Genomic DNA, 17,822 nt, shown 5'->3' on the forward strand with positions numbered 1-17,822 from the left:
CTGCCAAGTACTTAATCCTCACAAGAACTCTAAAGAAGTAGTAGCTCATGATTGCAGCTTACATTTGTTGAGCGCTTATGTAATACACACTGTTTACTTACATATTTACCTCACACAACAACCCTACAGTAAGCACTAATATTATTCCTATTTAACAGTCTAGGAAACTGAATAGCCTTAGAGTTTCTGTAACTTGGCCGCAGTCACTCAGTTAGGAAGTGTTGAGAGCCAGGATTCACATTTTAGAGTGCCTCTAAAGCTCATGCACTTAATCATTTGCTCTACCTGTTATTTTGTATATGAAGAAACTGAGTAATGTGGGTAATAAATGGTGACATCTACCTTGAATCACTTAAGCACCTTTCTAATATTTGTATTCTTCAGATTACATCCTTCACATTCTTCATGCTCGTGGGCAGTCTGATGCATTCCAAAGGTTTCAATTAGGACTTACATGCTGCTGCATATATTATTCTGCACGAGTATACTAATGATCTGAAATCTCTACTCTGCATCATGGGCCAGATAGTCAATTATCTGGTTGATCATCTCCACAGAAATATTTCAAAGGCACCTCAAACTAAATATGTCAAAACTAAACTTGTCTTTTACCTTAACAGTATTCCTCTCTCTTATGTTCCCTGTCTGAATGAACGGCATCACCATCTAGACAAACGCTACTTACAGGAAACTAGGAATTATACTGAAGACCCTAATTTCTTTGTTAACACCGCCTCTTCAACCTCATCATTAAAACCCTGGATCAGGCCCAAACCACTTCTTGCCTGGACTGTCCTTCAATCTATCTTTACAATGACACCAGAATTTATTTTTCCAATTTGAATACTCACTAAAGGTCAGCTACTAGGTTGATATATCTTTATTAAAACAGAAATCTGTTTTTAAAGTGCTCTCCCATACAAAAAAAAAATCTTCAGTTGGCCCACACTGTTTAATATTCAAATTTCTCAGCACTGCATACATGACATTCTACTTATCCACTCCATCCTTTTCAGCTTCATTTCCCCTTGTCCCTCTTCATATTCTGTTGCTGCTGTTTCTTCTGCTTCTACCCATCTGAGCCTTTTCAACTTACTTAATGCCTAACATCAGGTGAAATGTTACTATCTCTATGAACTTTTCCTGACACCACTCCCTTTTCTCCCCCAAGTCAAAAGTGAATAAAATTCACTTACTCTCAACTGTGGGGTATACTGATTTCTAATATCCCTCCAGTTTTCATGTAATTTCATGATGGACCAGAAGGCCTGGCATGTTGTGGTCCATGGGGTCGCAAAGAGTCAGACACGACTGAGTGACTGAACTGAACTGATTAAAAGTTTATCTCAAAATTCAACTTAAAAATGGGCAAAAAAAAAAAAAAAAAAAAATGGGCAAAGGAACTGAATAAACATCTCTCCAAAGAAGATATACAAACGGCCAATAAGCACATGAAAAGAGACTCAACATTATTAGTCATGGAAATGCAAATCAAATCTATGGTTGTAATAAAAGGGCGTATAATAACATGTATTGCTGAGGATGCAGAGACACTAGAGGCCTCATACTTTGCTGGTGGTGATGTAAAATGGTACAGCCAAATAGTTTGACAGTTCCTCGAAAGGTTAAACACAGAGCTACTATATGACCAAGAATTTCCACAACTCAGTAAATACCCAAGAGAAATGAAAATATGTGTCTATACAAATAAACACACATGAATGTTCATAGGAGTATTATTTAAATAGCCAAAAAGTAGAATACAATCCAAACGCCCATCAACTCATAAATGAGTAATCAAAATGTAGAATGTCCATAAAAGAGAGTATTATTCAACCATCAAAAGGAATGAAGTACTGCTATATCGTACAACATGGACGAATCTTGACAACATTATGCTAAGTGAAAGAAGCCAGAAATAAAAGGCCACATAATGTATGAGTCCATTTATATATATGAAATGTCTAGAACAGACAAATCTATAGAAATAGGAAGTATATTAGTGGTTTTGAGGAGCCAAAGGCCAAAGGTGATGCAGTGACTGTTGATGGGTACGCAGTTTCTTTCTGGGGTGATGAAAATGTCTTAATATTAGATGGCATGGTTCAGAATGGGAGAAAATAATAGCAAATGAAGCAACTGACAAACAACTAATCTCAAAAATATACAAGCAACTCCTACAGCTCAACTCCAGAAAAATAAATGACCCAATCAAAAAATGGGCCAAAGAACTAAATAGACATTTCTCCAAAGAAGACATACAGATGGCTAACAAACACATGAAAAGATGCTCAACATCACTCATTATCAGAGAAATGCAAATCAAAACCACTATGAGGTACCATTTCACACCAGTCAGAATGGCTGCGATCCAAAAGTCTACAAATAATAAATGCTGGAGAGGGTGTGGAGAAAAGGGAACCCTCTTACACTGTTGGTGGGAATGCAAACTAGTACAGCCACTATGGAGAACAGTGTGGAGATTCTTTAAAAAACTGGAAATAGAACTGCCTTATGATCCAGCAATCCCACTGCTGGGCATACACACTGAGGGAACCAGAAGGGAAAGAGACACATGTACCCCAATGTTCATTGCAGCACTGTTTATAATAGCCAGGACATGGAAGCAACCTAGATGCCCATCAGCAGATGAATGGATAAGAAAGCTATGGTACATATACACAATGGAGTATTACTCAGCCATTAAAAAGAATACATTTGAATCAGTTCTAATGAGGTGGATGAAACTGGAGCCTATTATACAGAGTGAAGTAAGCCAGAAGGAAAAACACCAATACAGTATACTAACGCATATATATGGAATTTAGAAAGATGGTAACAATAACCCTGTGTACGAGACAGCAAAAGAGACAGTGTTGTATAGAACAGTCTTATGGACTCTGTGGGAGAGAGAGAGAGGGTGGGAAGATTTGAGAGAATGGTATTGAAACATGTAAAATATCATGTATAAAATGAGATGCCAGTCCAGGTTCGATGCACGATACTGGATGCTTGGGGCTAGTGCACTGGGACGACCCAGAGGGATGGTATGGGGAGGGAGGAGGGAGGAGGGTTCAGGATGGGGAACACATGTATACCTGTGGTGGATTCATTTTGATATTTGGCAAAACTAATACAATTATGTAAAGTTTAAAAATTAAATAAAATTAAAAAAAAGAAAAAAAATATTAGATGGCATGGGATGATTGAACAACTCTAAGAATAAACTAAAAAGCACTGAATTGCATACTTTAAAAGGTTCAATTTTCTGATATATGAATTATATTTCAATAAAGCTGTTTTTTCCTAAAAAAAAAAAAATAATTTGCATGAGTAAAAAACTCTTTGGAAACATTGGATCCAATAGACAAAGAGAATTATTAAAGGAAGCATTTGATAGTGTTAACTATTGCATAAAAGTGAAATTTATAAGGAATTACTTCTTCTTCCATCCAAATTCCAAATTACACTTTTACTCGAAAGTGTAATTAACCGAAAGTGTAATAAATCGAAAGCAATTATATTATGATGTACCACCCACAAGTTTGCTATCAGTCTGCATGTTCTTATTACAATTATTTATTTCCATTAGGTATAAGGCAACCTAAACTATTTTTATCTACCATGATTTCACACTTCCATCACTTTAGTAAAGATCTATCCCAACAAAAACACTTAAAACAGATGTTAACAGAATAAACCCATGAAGGAACACACTTTCAAAGGACAGCAAACAATATAGATGGTATTTGATGTAATGCTAGTTACTGAGAAAACTTGCTATATCTGGGATATTTATTTATTCATTAAAAATATTCATTTATATTTTCCAGTCAGCATGAGACCAAATTTTACTAATCTCTTTAAATTGTCTGGAATTTTAATAACACTATGCTCAAGTAAATTTTATTTTAAAATCAAATTTTAATACAGTGCAAAATGTTAAATGAATTCACAGCCATCACTGCAGTTCTAATTGCATGCTTTATCTAAAGACTGAAGAAGATTGTGCTAAATTATATGGAACGAACTAGTGTTCACTGTTTAGGCTATCCATTAACTGCCAGTCAAACTAATAACAGCAATCTCTTCCCTAATTTTCATGGTGCAGCTGTTTATAGAATATCTTGGGCGTATTCACTTCAACAGATACATAATACCGCAGACATTCACAATGAAAGCTGTATTTTCTTGTTTTCAAATTTTCCTATGGACTGTATATTTTTTCTACCTTGCATATTCAACCACTTTCTTAAAACTAACTGCTTTAAACAGTCAATAAACTTAATTGCTATATGGTGGTTTTAAATTTAAAATCTACACCCCAAAGCCTAAATCCCAAGAAAACAAATCCCCCCCCAAAAATGAAAAAAAACAAGGAAAGAAAAAGCCTATAACACACAACTCCTTTGTTTTTTAAAGTGCAATATAAAAAAATCTCCAGCAGAGACTGGTTGGGTCTTTACAAGTTATTCACCAATGTGACATTTATACTGATTTTCCTGTAATGATTTTTGAAAGTTAAATAAATATATTAATTTTATCAGCACTAACCAATCTGAATATTTACCATTTTTAGGTATGTGACTCAGGCATTTCAATTACTCCATGCAGAAGATACACAAAATTATTTTTCTGTAATACTGTACACCAAAAATTCATTTTATAACATTAATTTTGAAAAAGCTAAACTTAACCATTTGTATCAGTGGTTGTATTTTGGATTTCATGGAATGAAAAAATAAAAAAATTAAGCCAACCTTAATTTGCAAAGGAAAAACATTATTTTATAAAAGAAAGGACATCCTAACACTAGAAGAATAGGAAGTACATAGATACAGGATACAGGTCATCCTTTAAGTTGATAAGATTTAGCATTAAGAAAACTTTGATAGTGTCTTCATTTTGACAAATACTACTGAAAACTGTGACACAGCCTAGCAACTGGGAACCACGCAATTTCATAAGCCTAAAAACATTGCATTAGGTCACCTTTGCAACCATATAAATTCAACGAGCCTTGACTAGTAGCAACTTACAATTCCTGCCTAAGCCTTCTTATCTTGGCCTTAGCATCTGCCAGCTCCACTGACAGATGCTGCCGACTTTCCGTTCGCTTCATGCCTGGAGAACCACAAGGTGACTGTGCAGATGAAGAGGCGTGGGGTAGAAAATGAAGACCATCCCGCTCTTCAGAGAGCTCTACAATAGTCTAAGGAGACAGAGACCACAGAAGCCCTTTTAGTGTTTTACATATCAGAGAACCAGATACACAACACTAGTCACTAATTCTAAGTGTTATACTACAATATCAGAAAGAATGCATTGGTCAAAAATGTCTTATTTATTTAATATCTTCATCATTAATGGTGAACTTTTTGTTTTTTGACTATGCCACACAGCACGTGGGATCTTAGTTCCCCAAGCAGGGATCAAACCCACACCCCTTGCATGGTGACTTAAAGACAGCACCGCCAGGTAAGTCCCTTAACTTTGACATATTTAGCTGTCATTTTTTAAAAAAGTTTCATTCAACAGTACATGGTTGAGTTATTTAGTAGATAACACAAAAACAAGACAATACTTTTTTCCCTTCCCAGTGTTCTAACAAAAATTAATAAATTGTGGTAAAACATGTAGAACAAATAGCAACTGTTGGAAAGGCATAGAAGATTTGTTGACACAGTAAAGGAATTAACTCAGGATTAGTATGTCTGTAACTGTTCTGTCCAATACAGTAACCAGTAGCACAAGAGGCTAATTTCAAGTTTAAAAAATAAAAAATATAGTTCCTTAGCCTTCTTTACTAGAACATTACTCCTATATCACCATTCCTATGCCTGAACCTCCACTCACTCAACTCTCCCCTTCTGCCCAGTCAAACAGATTATTATTGGCTACTCTAGAGTTCCTATTTGGCCTGAAACTGCAATTAGGCTGTTAAATGTCACCCTTACTTTCTAATTTAACACTACTATGTCACTCTTTGACTATGGTTTGTTCACTCTTCAGGGAAAAAACAAAAGGGAAAAAATATTTATAGAACTCCTAGCTAGATCCAACAAGATCCCATCCAATACTATAATTGGCAACAGAGGCTGTACATCTATTTTAGACCTAAGGAAACTGAGGCACATATAGATTAAATAACTTAAAGTTACACACGAATATAACACAAATTCAAATTCAAGTCTGACTTAAAATGCTATGTCATTTTCCTTACCTACTATCAATTTTTCTATTCCTGTTCCAAGGTGATAAAGAACTCTAAAAAAACTAAACAAATAAATTACAGCCCTACTACAGAAGTTGTCATCCACTTTCAATTAAGCTCTTTCCAATGTCCATCAATTCTTTCACTGAAAATCTTGATCGTTTCCTGGCAAAATTTTCCCATAAAGGCAGATGTAAATATATTCCCTTTTCTCTACATAAGCCCTCAACTACAAACTGCTATCATTACTTCCAACAAATGAACTCTCCTTCAATTTGTCAAAGAAACAGAACCACCTGCAATAAATTCCTCCATTTTTATGCATCTCTTATTCCCAACACATATTCCTTACTTCTGTAACATTTTCAGTTTCTCTCTTCCTATTGCTTTTTTCTCCTTGTTCTTAAAAGACATACAAGTTTCTACTATCTAGGGAAGGGAAAAAAATCACATTTTCCCCTTTATTATCCTTCTATTTCTCTTTCAATGTTACGTTTCAAAGGATGGTTTGCTCACTGACACTACTTCATCTTGTCTATCTACTACTTAGTATGTCCAGCCCAACTCCACTGCCTCTGTGAATAGTGTTACTAATTTCCACAGCAGCCCAAGCTCGAACTTCACGGAGTCAGCTTTTATTTGCCTATTTTCTTACTGTCTCAATTATCTTTAATATTGCCTTATAACATCTCTAGTCTTTAACAAAAGAACCTGCATACATGTGTGTGTGTCTGTGCTCAGTCATGTCTGATTCTTTGTGACTCTGGACTGTAGCTCGCTAGGCTCCTCTGTTCATGGGATTTTTTCAGGCAAGAATACTGGAGTGGGTTGCCATTTCCTCCTCCAGGGGATCTTTCTGACCCAGCAACTGAACTTGCGTCTCCCATGTCTCCAGCATTTGCAGGCAAATTCTTTACCTGTGAACCATCAGTATCTGCATATGGTAATTACTAAATATCTGTTTCATACAGAAACTAGTACTTAATTACATGCCACCTTATTTTTCATTTACAATGTGCTTTTTTAAAATAAATCAGATACAACCTTCCTTATACTTCCTTTGTATCCCTGATGTTATCCAGCAGAGTAGTGAATACAAAAAGCTGCTCAAAAATATTTAACCAAATTATTCACAAAACAGAAAACTCAAGAAAAGTACTGAAGATACATATTATATTTGAAATTAGCAGGTGGTAAAATTAAAGTATATCAACAATTTCCAGTTGAAAACAAACAGAGCACAAAAGATCTATGGATGCAAAATATTTTTTAAAAAGAAAGAAACCATGGGTAGGGAGGTGGGAGAAGGGTTCAGGATGGGGAACACATGTAAATCCATGGCTGATTCATATCACTGTATGGCAAAAACCACTACAATATTATAAAGTAATTAGCCTCCAACTAAAATAAATAAAATAAAAATAAATAAATAAATAAAATAAAAAGAAAGAAACCTAGTGTTAAGAATTAAGAGAGTACCCAGAGGTACTTTCCATTTTGCCTTTTCTCTAATAGTGGTAGTTTCTTGAGCTCAAGAACTCCAAACATTTTCAAAAGTCTGATAGGAAATGTTATTAAGGCATACTTTTAATTTCTGAAAAGCTTTCTCTGATCCTTCCAATCTTAGGTATTCCACTACCAGTTGCAAGTAATCTTTCTTCTTTAAATTCCTATAGTACAACATTTCGGAGAAGGAAATGGCAACCCACTCTAGAATTCTTGCCTGGAGAATTCAATGGACAGAGAGGCCTGGCGGGATACAGTCCATGGGGTCGCAAAGAGGCGGACACGACTGAGCGACTAACACACACACATAGTACAACATTTAGATCCATGTCTCTTTTTCGGTACTTGTCACTTACCAACTTTTATTACAGTTAACTCACTTATTAAAATAATTTCTCTATTCGACTGTAACCATCTTTGGTTCTTCTTTGAAAGTCTGTTGCTCTCACATACTCTAGTAAAAGTTCTTACAAAAAGTAGGTATTTATCAATATACGTTGAAGAATGAACATATGATACAACAAGGCTAAAAATTTCAGGTGACGATAATTACAGAATTCATCATTAAGGAAAAGTATCAGAGCAGAGATTTAGGCAAAGGTATTATAAAGGTCAGGATCACAAGTGTTGGAGTTAGAATGGGCAAGTCACCTAACCTCTCTGAACTTTAGAATCTTCATCTATAAAATGAGATTATTGTGTACATGTACTAAGATTAAGTACACAATAAATCTACAATACAAAGCTTGGCCTAAACAGTGACAATAAATACCTAGTTTTTAGTAAAAGGAGACGATCCTGCTGGAGTTTAGTCAAAGAAGATCCTGGCCTGGGAAAATGCTGCTGGAGGACATGCTACCCACTGCAGTACTCTTGGGCTTCCCTGGCGGCTCAGATGGTCAAGAACCCGCCTGCAGTGCAGGAGACCCAGGTTCAAACCCTGGGTTGGGAAGATCCCTTGGAGAAGGGAACAGCTACCCACTCCAGTATTCTGGTCTGGAGAATTCCATGGACAGAGGAGCCTGGCAGGCTACAGTCCACAGGGTTACAAAGAGTCTGACACAACTGAGCCACTTTCACTTTCAAAAGATGACTGAAGAGATCCTTGTTTCATAGCATTAAGGAAAAAAAAGTATAATTAAAAACAATGTGACCAAATTATACTTTCTACATCAAAGTGAAACAAATGACAAAAGATCAATAAAAACAGAGGAAAGGGCTCTCTGTTCTGACAAGGGGGAGCACCCCCCGTGGATAGCCTGTGGCTGCCCAATTCTGGCTATGCCAGCAAGTGGAGGATTTGAGTGCTAGGATACCCACTTGAACTCCCAGTGTGAGTACTACTGCCCGCCAGGATACATACTGAAAGTGGTTTTACTAAAACAGTAAAAACATTACTAATATAAAAAAGAAGATACAGCATATGGTTCAAGACTGACTGAAAATAAAGTGATCTGAGTATCTCAGGGTAGGTGGTTTCATATATTCTAGGAATGTTTTGAAACTCATTCTTTTCTTCCTTTGATCTCACTGTCTTAAATTTTTTAAAAATTTAGCTGTTGCTTTAAAAAACGTTTCTTTATTTCCTATATATTCTTCTCTTTTAAAGCCATAAGAAAAGCTAAAAATTCCCATCAGAAAGGAATATATTTTATAGAGCAATGAGAAAGCTTTTTATTCCAAAAGCATCTCTAGAAATTTCTCCTATATAGTCTTTCATTAGTCCCAAGACTAATCAAATTCTCCATAAATAAACTCAAATCTGTTTCTCTCATGTAAATTGAACAACTGATCAAAGTTTTACAATCTCCAGAATGACAGAGTATTTTGGTCTGCTATTAAGAAAATATTACTCACCACCACATGCACTAACGTCTAGACTTCTCTAAAAATTATAAACTGCTCTCAAAGAATGCAACCAAAAAGTCTGGTGCAATTTTACTCCTTTTAAAAGCAAAGTACTTTCTTAAAAGAGCTTATAATAATTCTTTTTTAAAAATCACACCTCATTAAATTGCTACAAAAATTTGAGAACTTTTGTGGGACATTTTATTCAGAACACCTGTTATTCTCCTTTTATTAACACATTTTTTACAGTCTCAAAATGTGGCAATGAAACTACAAAATTAACCTTAATCAAATTCTTAAACTTTGAAAAAGCAATGGTTTTTCCACTTACATCAACGATATTTTTAGTTTTATACTTTTTCCAGAACTCTGGTTTCATACTTGTTGCCAGAACTATAGGGATGAGTTTTTAAAAAAACACAGAAGAACAAAATCAGAGTAATTTAAAAGGAAGGGGAAAATAAAATCTAATTGCAGTATGTTTACTAGCACTTCGGGGCTCTTATGCATCCTTTCTGGTTCCTGTGTTACACAAAAGACATACAGCACCTTATTACCTGTCCCTAAGAGACAGACTATCAATTCTCAAAAATCTCTGAAGTTTTTTGGAAAGGAAACTTTCATAATATACAAAAAGAAATTTACAAACCTCTGAATGTTCATCTCTCTCATCTATAAGCCTTTTTAGATGCAATACCATATTTTTCAAGAGTGGTTCTATTTCCTCCTGAGACATATCAGTCACTTCCATCCATTGTAGATCAAACACATTTTCCTGATTATGGGTTACCTTTAGAAAGCAACCAAAATAAACAACTTTTAAATAGTTAATACTTAAAAATAAATCTTAGTACATTAGGTTAAATATTATATATCCCATATAATAAAAATATGAAAAGTAAACATGTATAAAAACATTTCAAATTAACGAATGCTGAAAAAGCTTCTACTAAAAATTATTTTCACTAAATATAGTCTTTAAATGAATTTATTTTTACCTTCTAACTAAAAAATAAGATTTAATTCAAGGCATTCCTAAGGAAAGGTAATACTATTACTTCTGACAACTGTTTTAATAGAATCAATTGATCATTTCCTTAGATAAGACTAAATTAATTGTAACTGAAATCAAAAGCAAAAGTTTTTTCTAATCCTATACTATATAATATTATTGCAATTTTATTCTTGAAAAGCAAAGTTTTTACAGTTTCTGAGGTGACACTATCATAGCACCTTAGGAGAAAAGGACTCCTAATAAAGATTTTTAAAAGAATGGAGAAGTTATATAAGTGAAATACTTATTTCTTGTTTTCCATTTCTCACTGTGATTCTGATATTTTGCTTTAATTTTCACAATAAACAGAAAAATAACACTTTCAAGAATGGTGGCAAATTCAGTAACGTGTGGCACTCAACATTTATTCAAAATAAAATACAAATCACAAAGCTAATGGAAACATATATATAAAGGGAAACTACCAACAAAACTGTATCTTGTTATGTACTAATATGCTTACTGTTGACCATATTACTGACAAGAAAGCAGAGTTCTATGAACATTAACTAACAGAAAAGATAACATATGGAACACAAAGTGATTTAAATAGAGATTATTTAAATACAACTCTTCCCCCTTCCATTTCCTTAGTTCTCTCTAATCAACATGTAAAAGTTAACACACTGTAGTTCTAAAAACTAATAAGTATACAAGATTAAAAGCCCAAGACAAGAAGATGCAGAAATAGCTTTTAAAAAAGCACAAACAGCTTAAAAAAAAAACTTAACAAATATTAACTTCAATTATTTGACATTGCACATTATGTCCTATATTTAGCTTTTACATGGATGTTACAAATCACTAATGTATTTATAATTCAAGCAATATCTTGAATAGAAATTCTGCTGTGCCCATTCATTAAAACAAAATCACTGGAGTGACATAATACATTACCTTAGCTCATTTTAATTTGAATTACAGCCAGTGATCCACTTTATGCTGTTTCCATTCACTATATCATGCATGCTATGCTGTCTAACAAAGAAATATACATTCCTCAGATAGCACTTTCTGCCTATATCCCTATGGATAAAGTCAACAGTACATCTGTAGTCAGCACTGTGCCATTATAGATGATTCACTTAAGAAGCTATGTCTAAAGAAAAGAGGACGATTTGCCTAAAAGCAGAGTGCATCTATATTTGATTTTTATTTATTCTTGCTTAAGTTATGACTTTAAGTATTTGGGGAGATACACAAATATAATGTATGATGAGCTTCATAAAAAACACATAAACATTTTATACAGATTATTACCTCTTGAATATGTGCGGCAACTGCTGCTTTCGTATCAAAATCTAAACCTTGAATTCTTTCAATAAATTCTTCTTTTTTCTGACACTAAGGGAAATGAATAGAACAATCACTCATACTTTATAGGGTGTAGTTGTTAATATGTTGTAAATAAGTAAAAACTCATTAGGCTAAAAAGCTTGGCTACAATGAGGGTTTAAACAGCACAATGAGGGTTTTGTTTTGCATTTAAATGATCTCTCTAATATACTTACCTAATAAAAAGATTAAAATTTAGAAATATTTATTTAAAAACTAAGGTACTGAAAATCCGTATTACTTGTATGCTGAAAAGTTCTAAAGCAGGTAATCATTACACAACTCATGTGAGGTCAGTACAATATTATTATGCTAACTTTACAAACAGAGAAATAAAGAATCAAGAACTTGTTTCAGGGAGGATAAGTTACTTGCCAAAAAACACAGTGAGTCAGTGGCAGAATTCGGAATATAGCCAAAATGCTCAGTCAGTCTTTGGCTGTCATCAAACAACACAGCCTTTCTTCTTGGAAAAAAAAAATTCTAAGCAATTTTTACTTCAAGCTTACAATTCATTCTCACATCTTTATCCTATCAGTCTCAATGAAAGAAATCTCTTTTTGTGGCCCAGTTCAAAACATGTAAGATAATACAATAAATATTTGATCTGTTTCTAACAAAAAGTTACCGGGGCAAAATTTAAGAATGTATATACAAGTACACATGTAGCAAGTGGAATAAAGGCAGCAATTCTTCATTGTGTACGTTAAAAAAATCTTGATATAAACTAAAAATGTTATAATGCAAACCTTATCTTTTCCTTTCCAATCAGTACTGAATAAGAGCTTAACATGCATCTTACTGTTTTATTCTGTCTTCCCTCGACATCTCTTATACTGTAATCCAACTGTTTGTGTAACTGTATTTTTACAGCTATCAAATGAGAAGTGCATACAAAATAGACAGCACTGCCTTGTCTAGCTTAGCTGCATCTTTTGGGCCAATTACTGAACTCACTAGAAGGCACTAAACTCAAAAAAGAAAAATTGGGTCTTTGGTCAATAAGAAACTTAGTAAGGTTCTGATTTATACTCTACATATTACATTATAATATTCTATTTCTATTGCCACACAATTTAACTTAATTAAGCACATTTCTATCAGTGCAGAAAGTTCCTCATCCTATAAAAACAAAATTAATAGGATAATACAAAAATATTTAAAATTAAATTACAAGAAATGTAAAGTTTTCAGTTGTAACGAGGAAGTCAGAGTTTTGGGGAACATGTGATAAAAATTACCAGGTTTAAAAACAAGATTTTTGGTCTACTGACTAATATCTGACAGGCATAGTGAGAACAATTAAGAATGACTTTCAGATAGTACCTTTGTAGCATATATAAAATAACTTTTTAGGTATGGTAACCCCAATTTTTAAATTTTATGCTTCCAAAAGTGTTGCCCAATAGTTTGAGCCAATGAGCATACATTAAATGCCAGGGTTATAATAACTATGACTCCATGAAGAGTCATAATTCAACTGCCATACCTCTGGCTGATTTAGGTTTAAATTAAACATATACTACAGTTCCCTTTTCTAAGTCCTAGAGCCACTGTTTATATTTATACTATCTTTAAAAGCTCACCCTTTAACACAATCTCAACACAAATCAATGAGAATTCTTCCTTTACCTTTAAAATACCTAAAATTTGTACTAAATCTCACCTCTATTCAAACTTTAGAAGTTTTAAGAAGGCTAGACTTTCTTAAAGAATAAACAGGCTAGACTTTCTTAAAGAATATAGGATGAAGTTGATAGGTTCTTGAAGGCTAGAAAGGAGAGAGTACCAAGATGGAAAACAGAATGAGAAGACAGAAATTTTGAAACTGAAAAATCAGAAAATCAGTGTTGTCCTACACAGTACTCAAGAGCTACCTATGGCTGAGTATTGAAATGTAACTAGTGCAAATGAGCAATTGAGATTGTAATTTTATTTAACTGTAATTAATTTAAGCTTAAACAGCAACATGTGGCTAGTGGCTATTCTACTGACAGTCCAGTTCTAGAGCATAAAAAGTCTGGTGTTAAAAACAGAACTACAAATAGTTTTACTTCCAATTATAAAGACTCACATGAAGACTAAATAAGCATTAGCAAACTTTTTCCACTAAAATTAAGCTCTTTTTTCTTTATATACAGTTCTTAAAGTGTTATGGGCACTGAAGAGATTTCTAATTCTATTACAGTAACTAACTTCTAAGCCAGCAGATGACTGAGACTTCATAATTTCTGCCTTTTGATCATCACTCCTCTTCCCTTCAATAACACATACACATACACGCATAAGTCATAAGGATGTTTTGGGAGAGGTTTTCAGGGTACCTTTAGGGAACCTGTCAAGACTGGGGTCTTTAAAAGCCTCAGTATTTTAAAAAAATTAATTTTAATTAAATTAAAAGAATTAAATTAACATAAACATAATTTATGCTATCATATATGACTATCTGACAAATAGTGTCATATTTGACATATATGACAAATTTATAAATAAATTTGAAATAAAGTAACAAAAAGTGTTTTTCTTCAGAATCTCCTTAGCTTATACAGATATGTTAAAATTTCTAACATGGACTCTGAACAGCAAAGGCCCATCCTTTAAGTCTTTCAGAAAGTAGAGCCTCAAAAATTTACAAAAACTTATTAAAATAAAAATATGAAATATTTTAACTTACCTGAACTGCACAACCCAGTAAAAGCAAAAGCAATTTTTTAACTTCTTCTGTGCCTTGTTCTGAAATGAAAATAATTACTAGGTACAACATTTTACTTAAGTTCAACTTTGTGATAGTGGTAAAATGGTATTCACAACTTGATCAAGGAATTAAGTTTCTAAGTACAGTGAATTCAAAAGAGCAGCTCTTTATGTGCACAATATCGTAACAGCAGAAGAAATGTGCAAGGATCTCAAATTTGAAAGGCTGCAGTACAGATAAAAAAGCTTTCAAAGCTCTATGTGATAAAGGATGCTAACTGTAAATCCACTACTTCTCCATAAATTATTATATTACAACAGGATACCAAATTAAGAACTGCTGCTATAGAGACATGCCAGAGTCAGCCAAAATGGTCCCGAATAAGTTTGGCTTCTTTTAGGCCTACTGGCTTTTTTTTCTGAAACACCTATCTTATATGATTCATCTACCTATAAAATTTAAATGGCTTTTCCATTATGTAGAGTCATCAGAATCAAAATCTTAAATGTCAGTTACAGTGAGGCTGGTAAAATAAAGGTATATAACAAGCAGGATAAAAGTAATGGTCTGTAACAGAGCTGGAAAGTATATTCACTGTCCAACAGTATTCAATCCAAATTTTCTTAAAATACTGAGTCACTCCAGAATTTCACCATCAAGCCAATCTGTCTACAAGTCAGTCCAAATTTTCTTTTCAAATAATTCCTCCTACTCTCCATGAAACCTTCTTAGCTACACTAATCACCCTTCCCTAAATATACATAAATACACATGCCACTGCCATAACTTCTGTTACTCCCTCTGCCTGTCTTTCATCGCTACCCCTCTCCTCTAATGAACTACTTACTAATCACAATAATATGCACAGCTCTTACATCTCTGTGTAGTCTTCCTTGACCCAAATACCAGTGGTCTCCAACCCTCACTAATTTGCCAACTTTAAGAATAATCAATAGCTCCATATTTTATAAGTCTTAACATTTTTACATCTATTTTGCATTAATTATTACATGACCCAGTAATCTGTTTATCACCCACCAAAACACAAGATCCTCCAGAACATAAACCATTTTCTTTATATTCCTGGTCCCTCTAACTTGGTAAGTAAATCCTAAATATATGTGGAATTAAAAACAATTTCATTCTACATACAACACTTTTTCATTTTTTATTTGTATATTTAAACATTCCAGAATGTCTTGAAAGAGCACATAACCTCCTAATTCACCCCCATTTAATGGGTAGTTTCCTCAACAAAACCAGCTGCCTGCATTTAGTTTTTATTTTGGTTTTATCTTTGTTTTGACTGAAGGTCGGAACTGGAGAAGATATACTTGATTTGGGTTACATGTAGCCTGTAAGAATTAAGTCCTTTGTTGAAACTGTTAGGTAGCTGTTAATTTTCCCAATTGTTCAAAAATTAAAACCCTGAACATGTCACAATTAAAATCTGGTAAAGGGAAGAAACTTTGAAGAAAATAATTTAAATGATCTAAGAAACTATTTCTCATCTTTTTTCCATTCAAAAGTAGTTTAATATAAATTAGAAAATGTGTATGCATGCTCAGTCATGTCCAGCTCTTTGTGGCCCCATGAACTATAGCCTGCCAGGCTCCTCTGTCCATGGGATTTTCCAGGTAAGAATATTGGACTGGGTTACCATTTCCTCCTCCAGGGGACCTTCCCAACCCAGGAATAGAACTCTTCTCTTGCTTCGGCAGGTGGATTGTTTACTACTAGCACCACTTGGGAATTAATCAGTAAAACCTTAGATTCAAACAACTCTGGCAATGGTGCGTGTGTGGCTAATTAGTCATGTCCGACTCTGCAATTCTATGGACTGTAGTCCACCCAGCTCCTCTGTCCATGGGATTCTCCAGGCAAGAATATTAGAGTGGGCTACCTTTCCTTCTCCAGGGCATCTTTTCCACCCAGTAATCAAACCCTCATATCTTATATCTCTAGCATTGACAGACATGTTCTTTACCACCAGCGCCACCTGGGAAGCCCAAAGCAAACACCCGGAACAGAGTGAACAGAATCCTAGAAGTCACTTCTAAATCACTTCTTTTGAAAGCTTATATTTTTCTAAGCTTTTAACTACTGTACTTATCTTCCATACTTATCTTTAAGGCACTAAAAATCATCACAGAAAAGTATCAATTTGGTAGGTCAATGCTTAGTTATGCTTGTCTGATTCTGCTACAACTTACAAATATTCTGTTCATTTTCTCTATACAGAATGGATTATCACCTCCAACTTTCCCTACAGACTGATGAAAAACGTAGTGTGTTAATGGAAATAATCAAGATCTTAGTAAGCATTACAACACTACACAAAGATGGTATTATCTTTATTATCAAATTATGCTAATTTTAATACTTACCAGAAAAGGGATTTTTGCCAATGATTAAGACATTTGGCAATGACATCATGATCAACTGCTGCAAAGTCTCCTATAAAAAGATACACAAAGGCTGGCGTATGAGAAAAGCTGACAGGGTTATTACTCAACAAGCTATAACTTACCATTTGCACATCTCTTAGGCATGCTATACCTACACTGCTGCTGCTGCTGCCAAGTTGCTCCAGTCGCTTCCGACTCTGTGCGATCCCATAGACGGCAGCCCACCAGGCTCCCCCGTCCATGGAATTCTCCAGGCAAGAACACTAGAGTGGATTGCCATTTCCTTCTCCAAAGCATGAAAGTGAAAAGTGAAAGTGAAGTCGCTCAGTTGTGTCTGACTCTTCGCAACCCCACAGACTGCAGCCCACCAGGCTCCCCCGTCCATGGAATTCTCCAGGCAAGAACACTAGAGTGGGTTGCCATTTCCTTCTCCAATGCATGAAAGTGAAAAGTTAAAGTGAAGTCGCTCAGTTGTGTCCAACTCTTTGCGACCCCATGGACTGCAGCCTACCAGGCTCCTCCATCCATGGGATTTTCCAGGCAAGAGTACTGGAGTGGGTTGCCATTGCCTTCTCTGATACCTACACTGGTATACTGCAATTAAAAAGCTTACAAAATGTGAAAAAAAGGTAACTAAAGTCTTAAATCTGTTGTAACTATAAGTTAATGACTTAAATAACTAAAATTATAATATTAGATGTCCATAAAACAAAAATGTCCAAGTTGAACTGAATTTTAGGTATAAGATAATTAAACAAGCTT

The 17,822-nt window shown here is 34.4% G+C and overlaps 1 protein-coding gene across 3 annotated transcripts in view; it reads right to left on the reverse strand.

Annotated features, from left to right (window-relative positions):
* CCDC88A (coiled-coil domain containing 88A) overlaps positions 1 to 17,822 on the reverse strand; it is a 118,460-nt gene that overhangs the window by 65,630 nt on the left and 35,008 nt on the right. For all 3 annotated transcript variants that reach the window (XM_005212640.5, XM_024998823.2, NM_001206209.1), the window contains exons 4-8: positions 17,040 to 17,109; positions 14,632 to 14,690; positions 11,883 to 11,966; positions 10,218 to 10,358; positions 5,040 to 5,212 (exon numbers count right to left, since the gene is read on the reverse strand). In XM_005212640.5, coding sequence (XP_005212697.1) covers positions 5,040 to 5,212; positions 10,218 to 10,358; positions 11,883 to 11,966; positions 14,632 to 14,690; positions 17,040 to 17,109 — 527 coding nt within the window. The remainder of the gene's footprint in view (positions 1 to 5,039; positions 5,213 to 10,217; positions 10,359 to 11,882; positions 11,967 to 14,631; positions 14,691 to 17,039; positions 17,110 to 17,822) is intronic.

This window comes from Bos taurus, chromosome 11, assembly GCF_002263795.3.
Source record: "Bos taurus isolate L1 Dominette 01449 registration number 42190680 breed Hereford chromosome 11, ARS-UCD2.0, whole genome shotgun sequence".
Lineage (NCBI taxonomy): Eukaryota > Metazoa > Chordata > Mammalia > Artiodactyla > Bovidae > Bos > Bos taurus.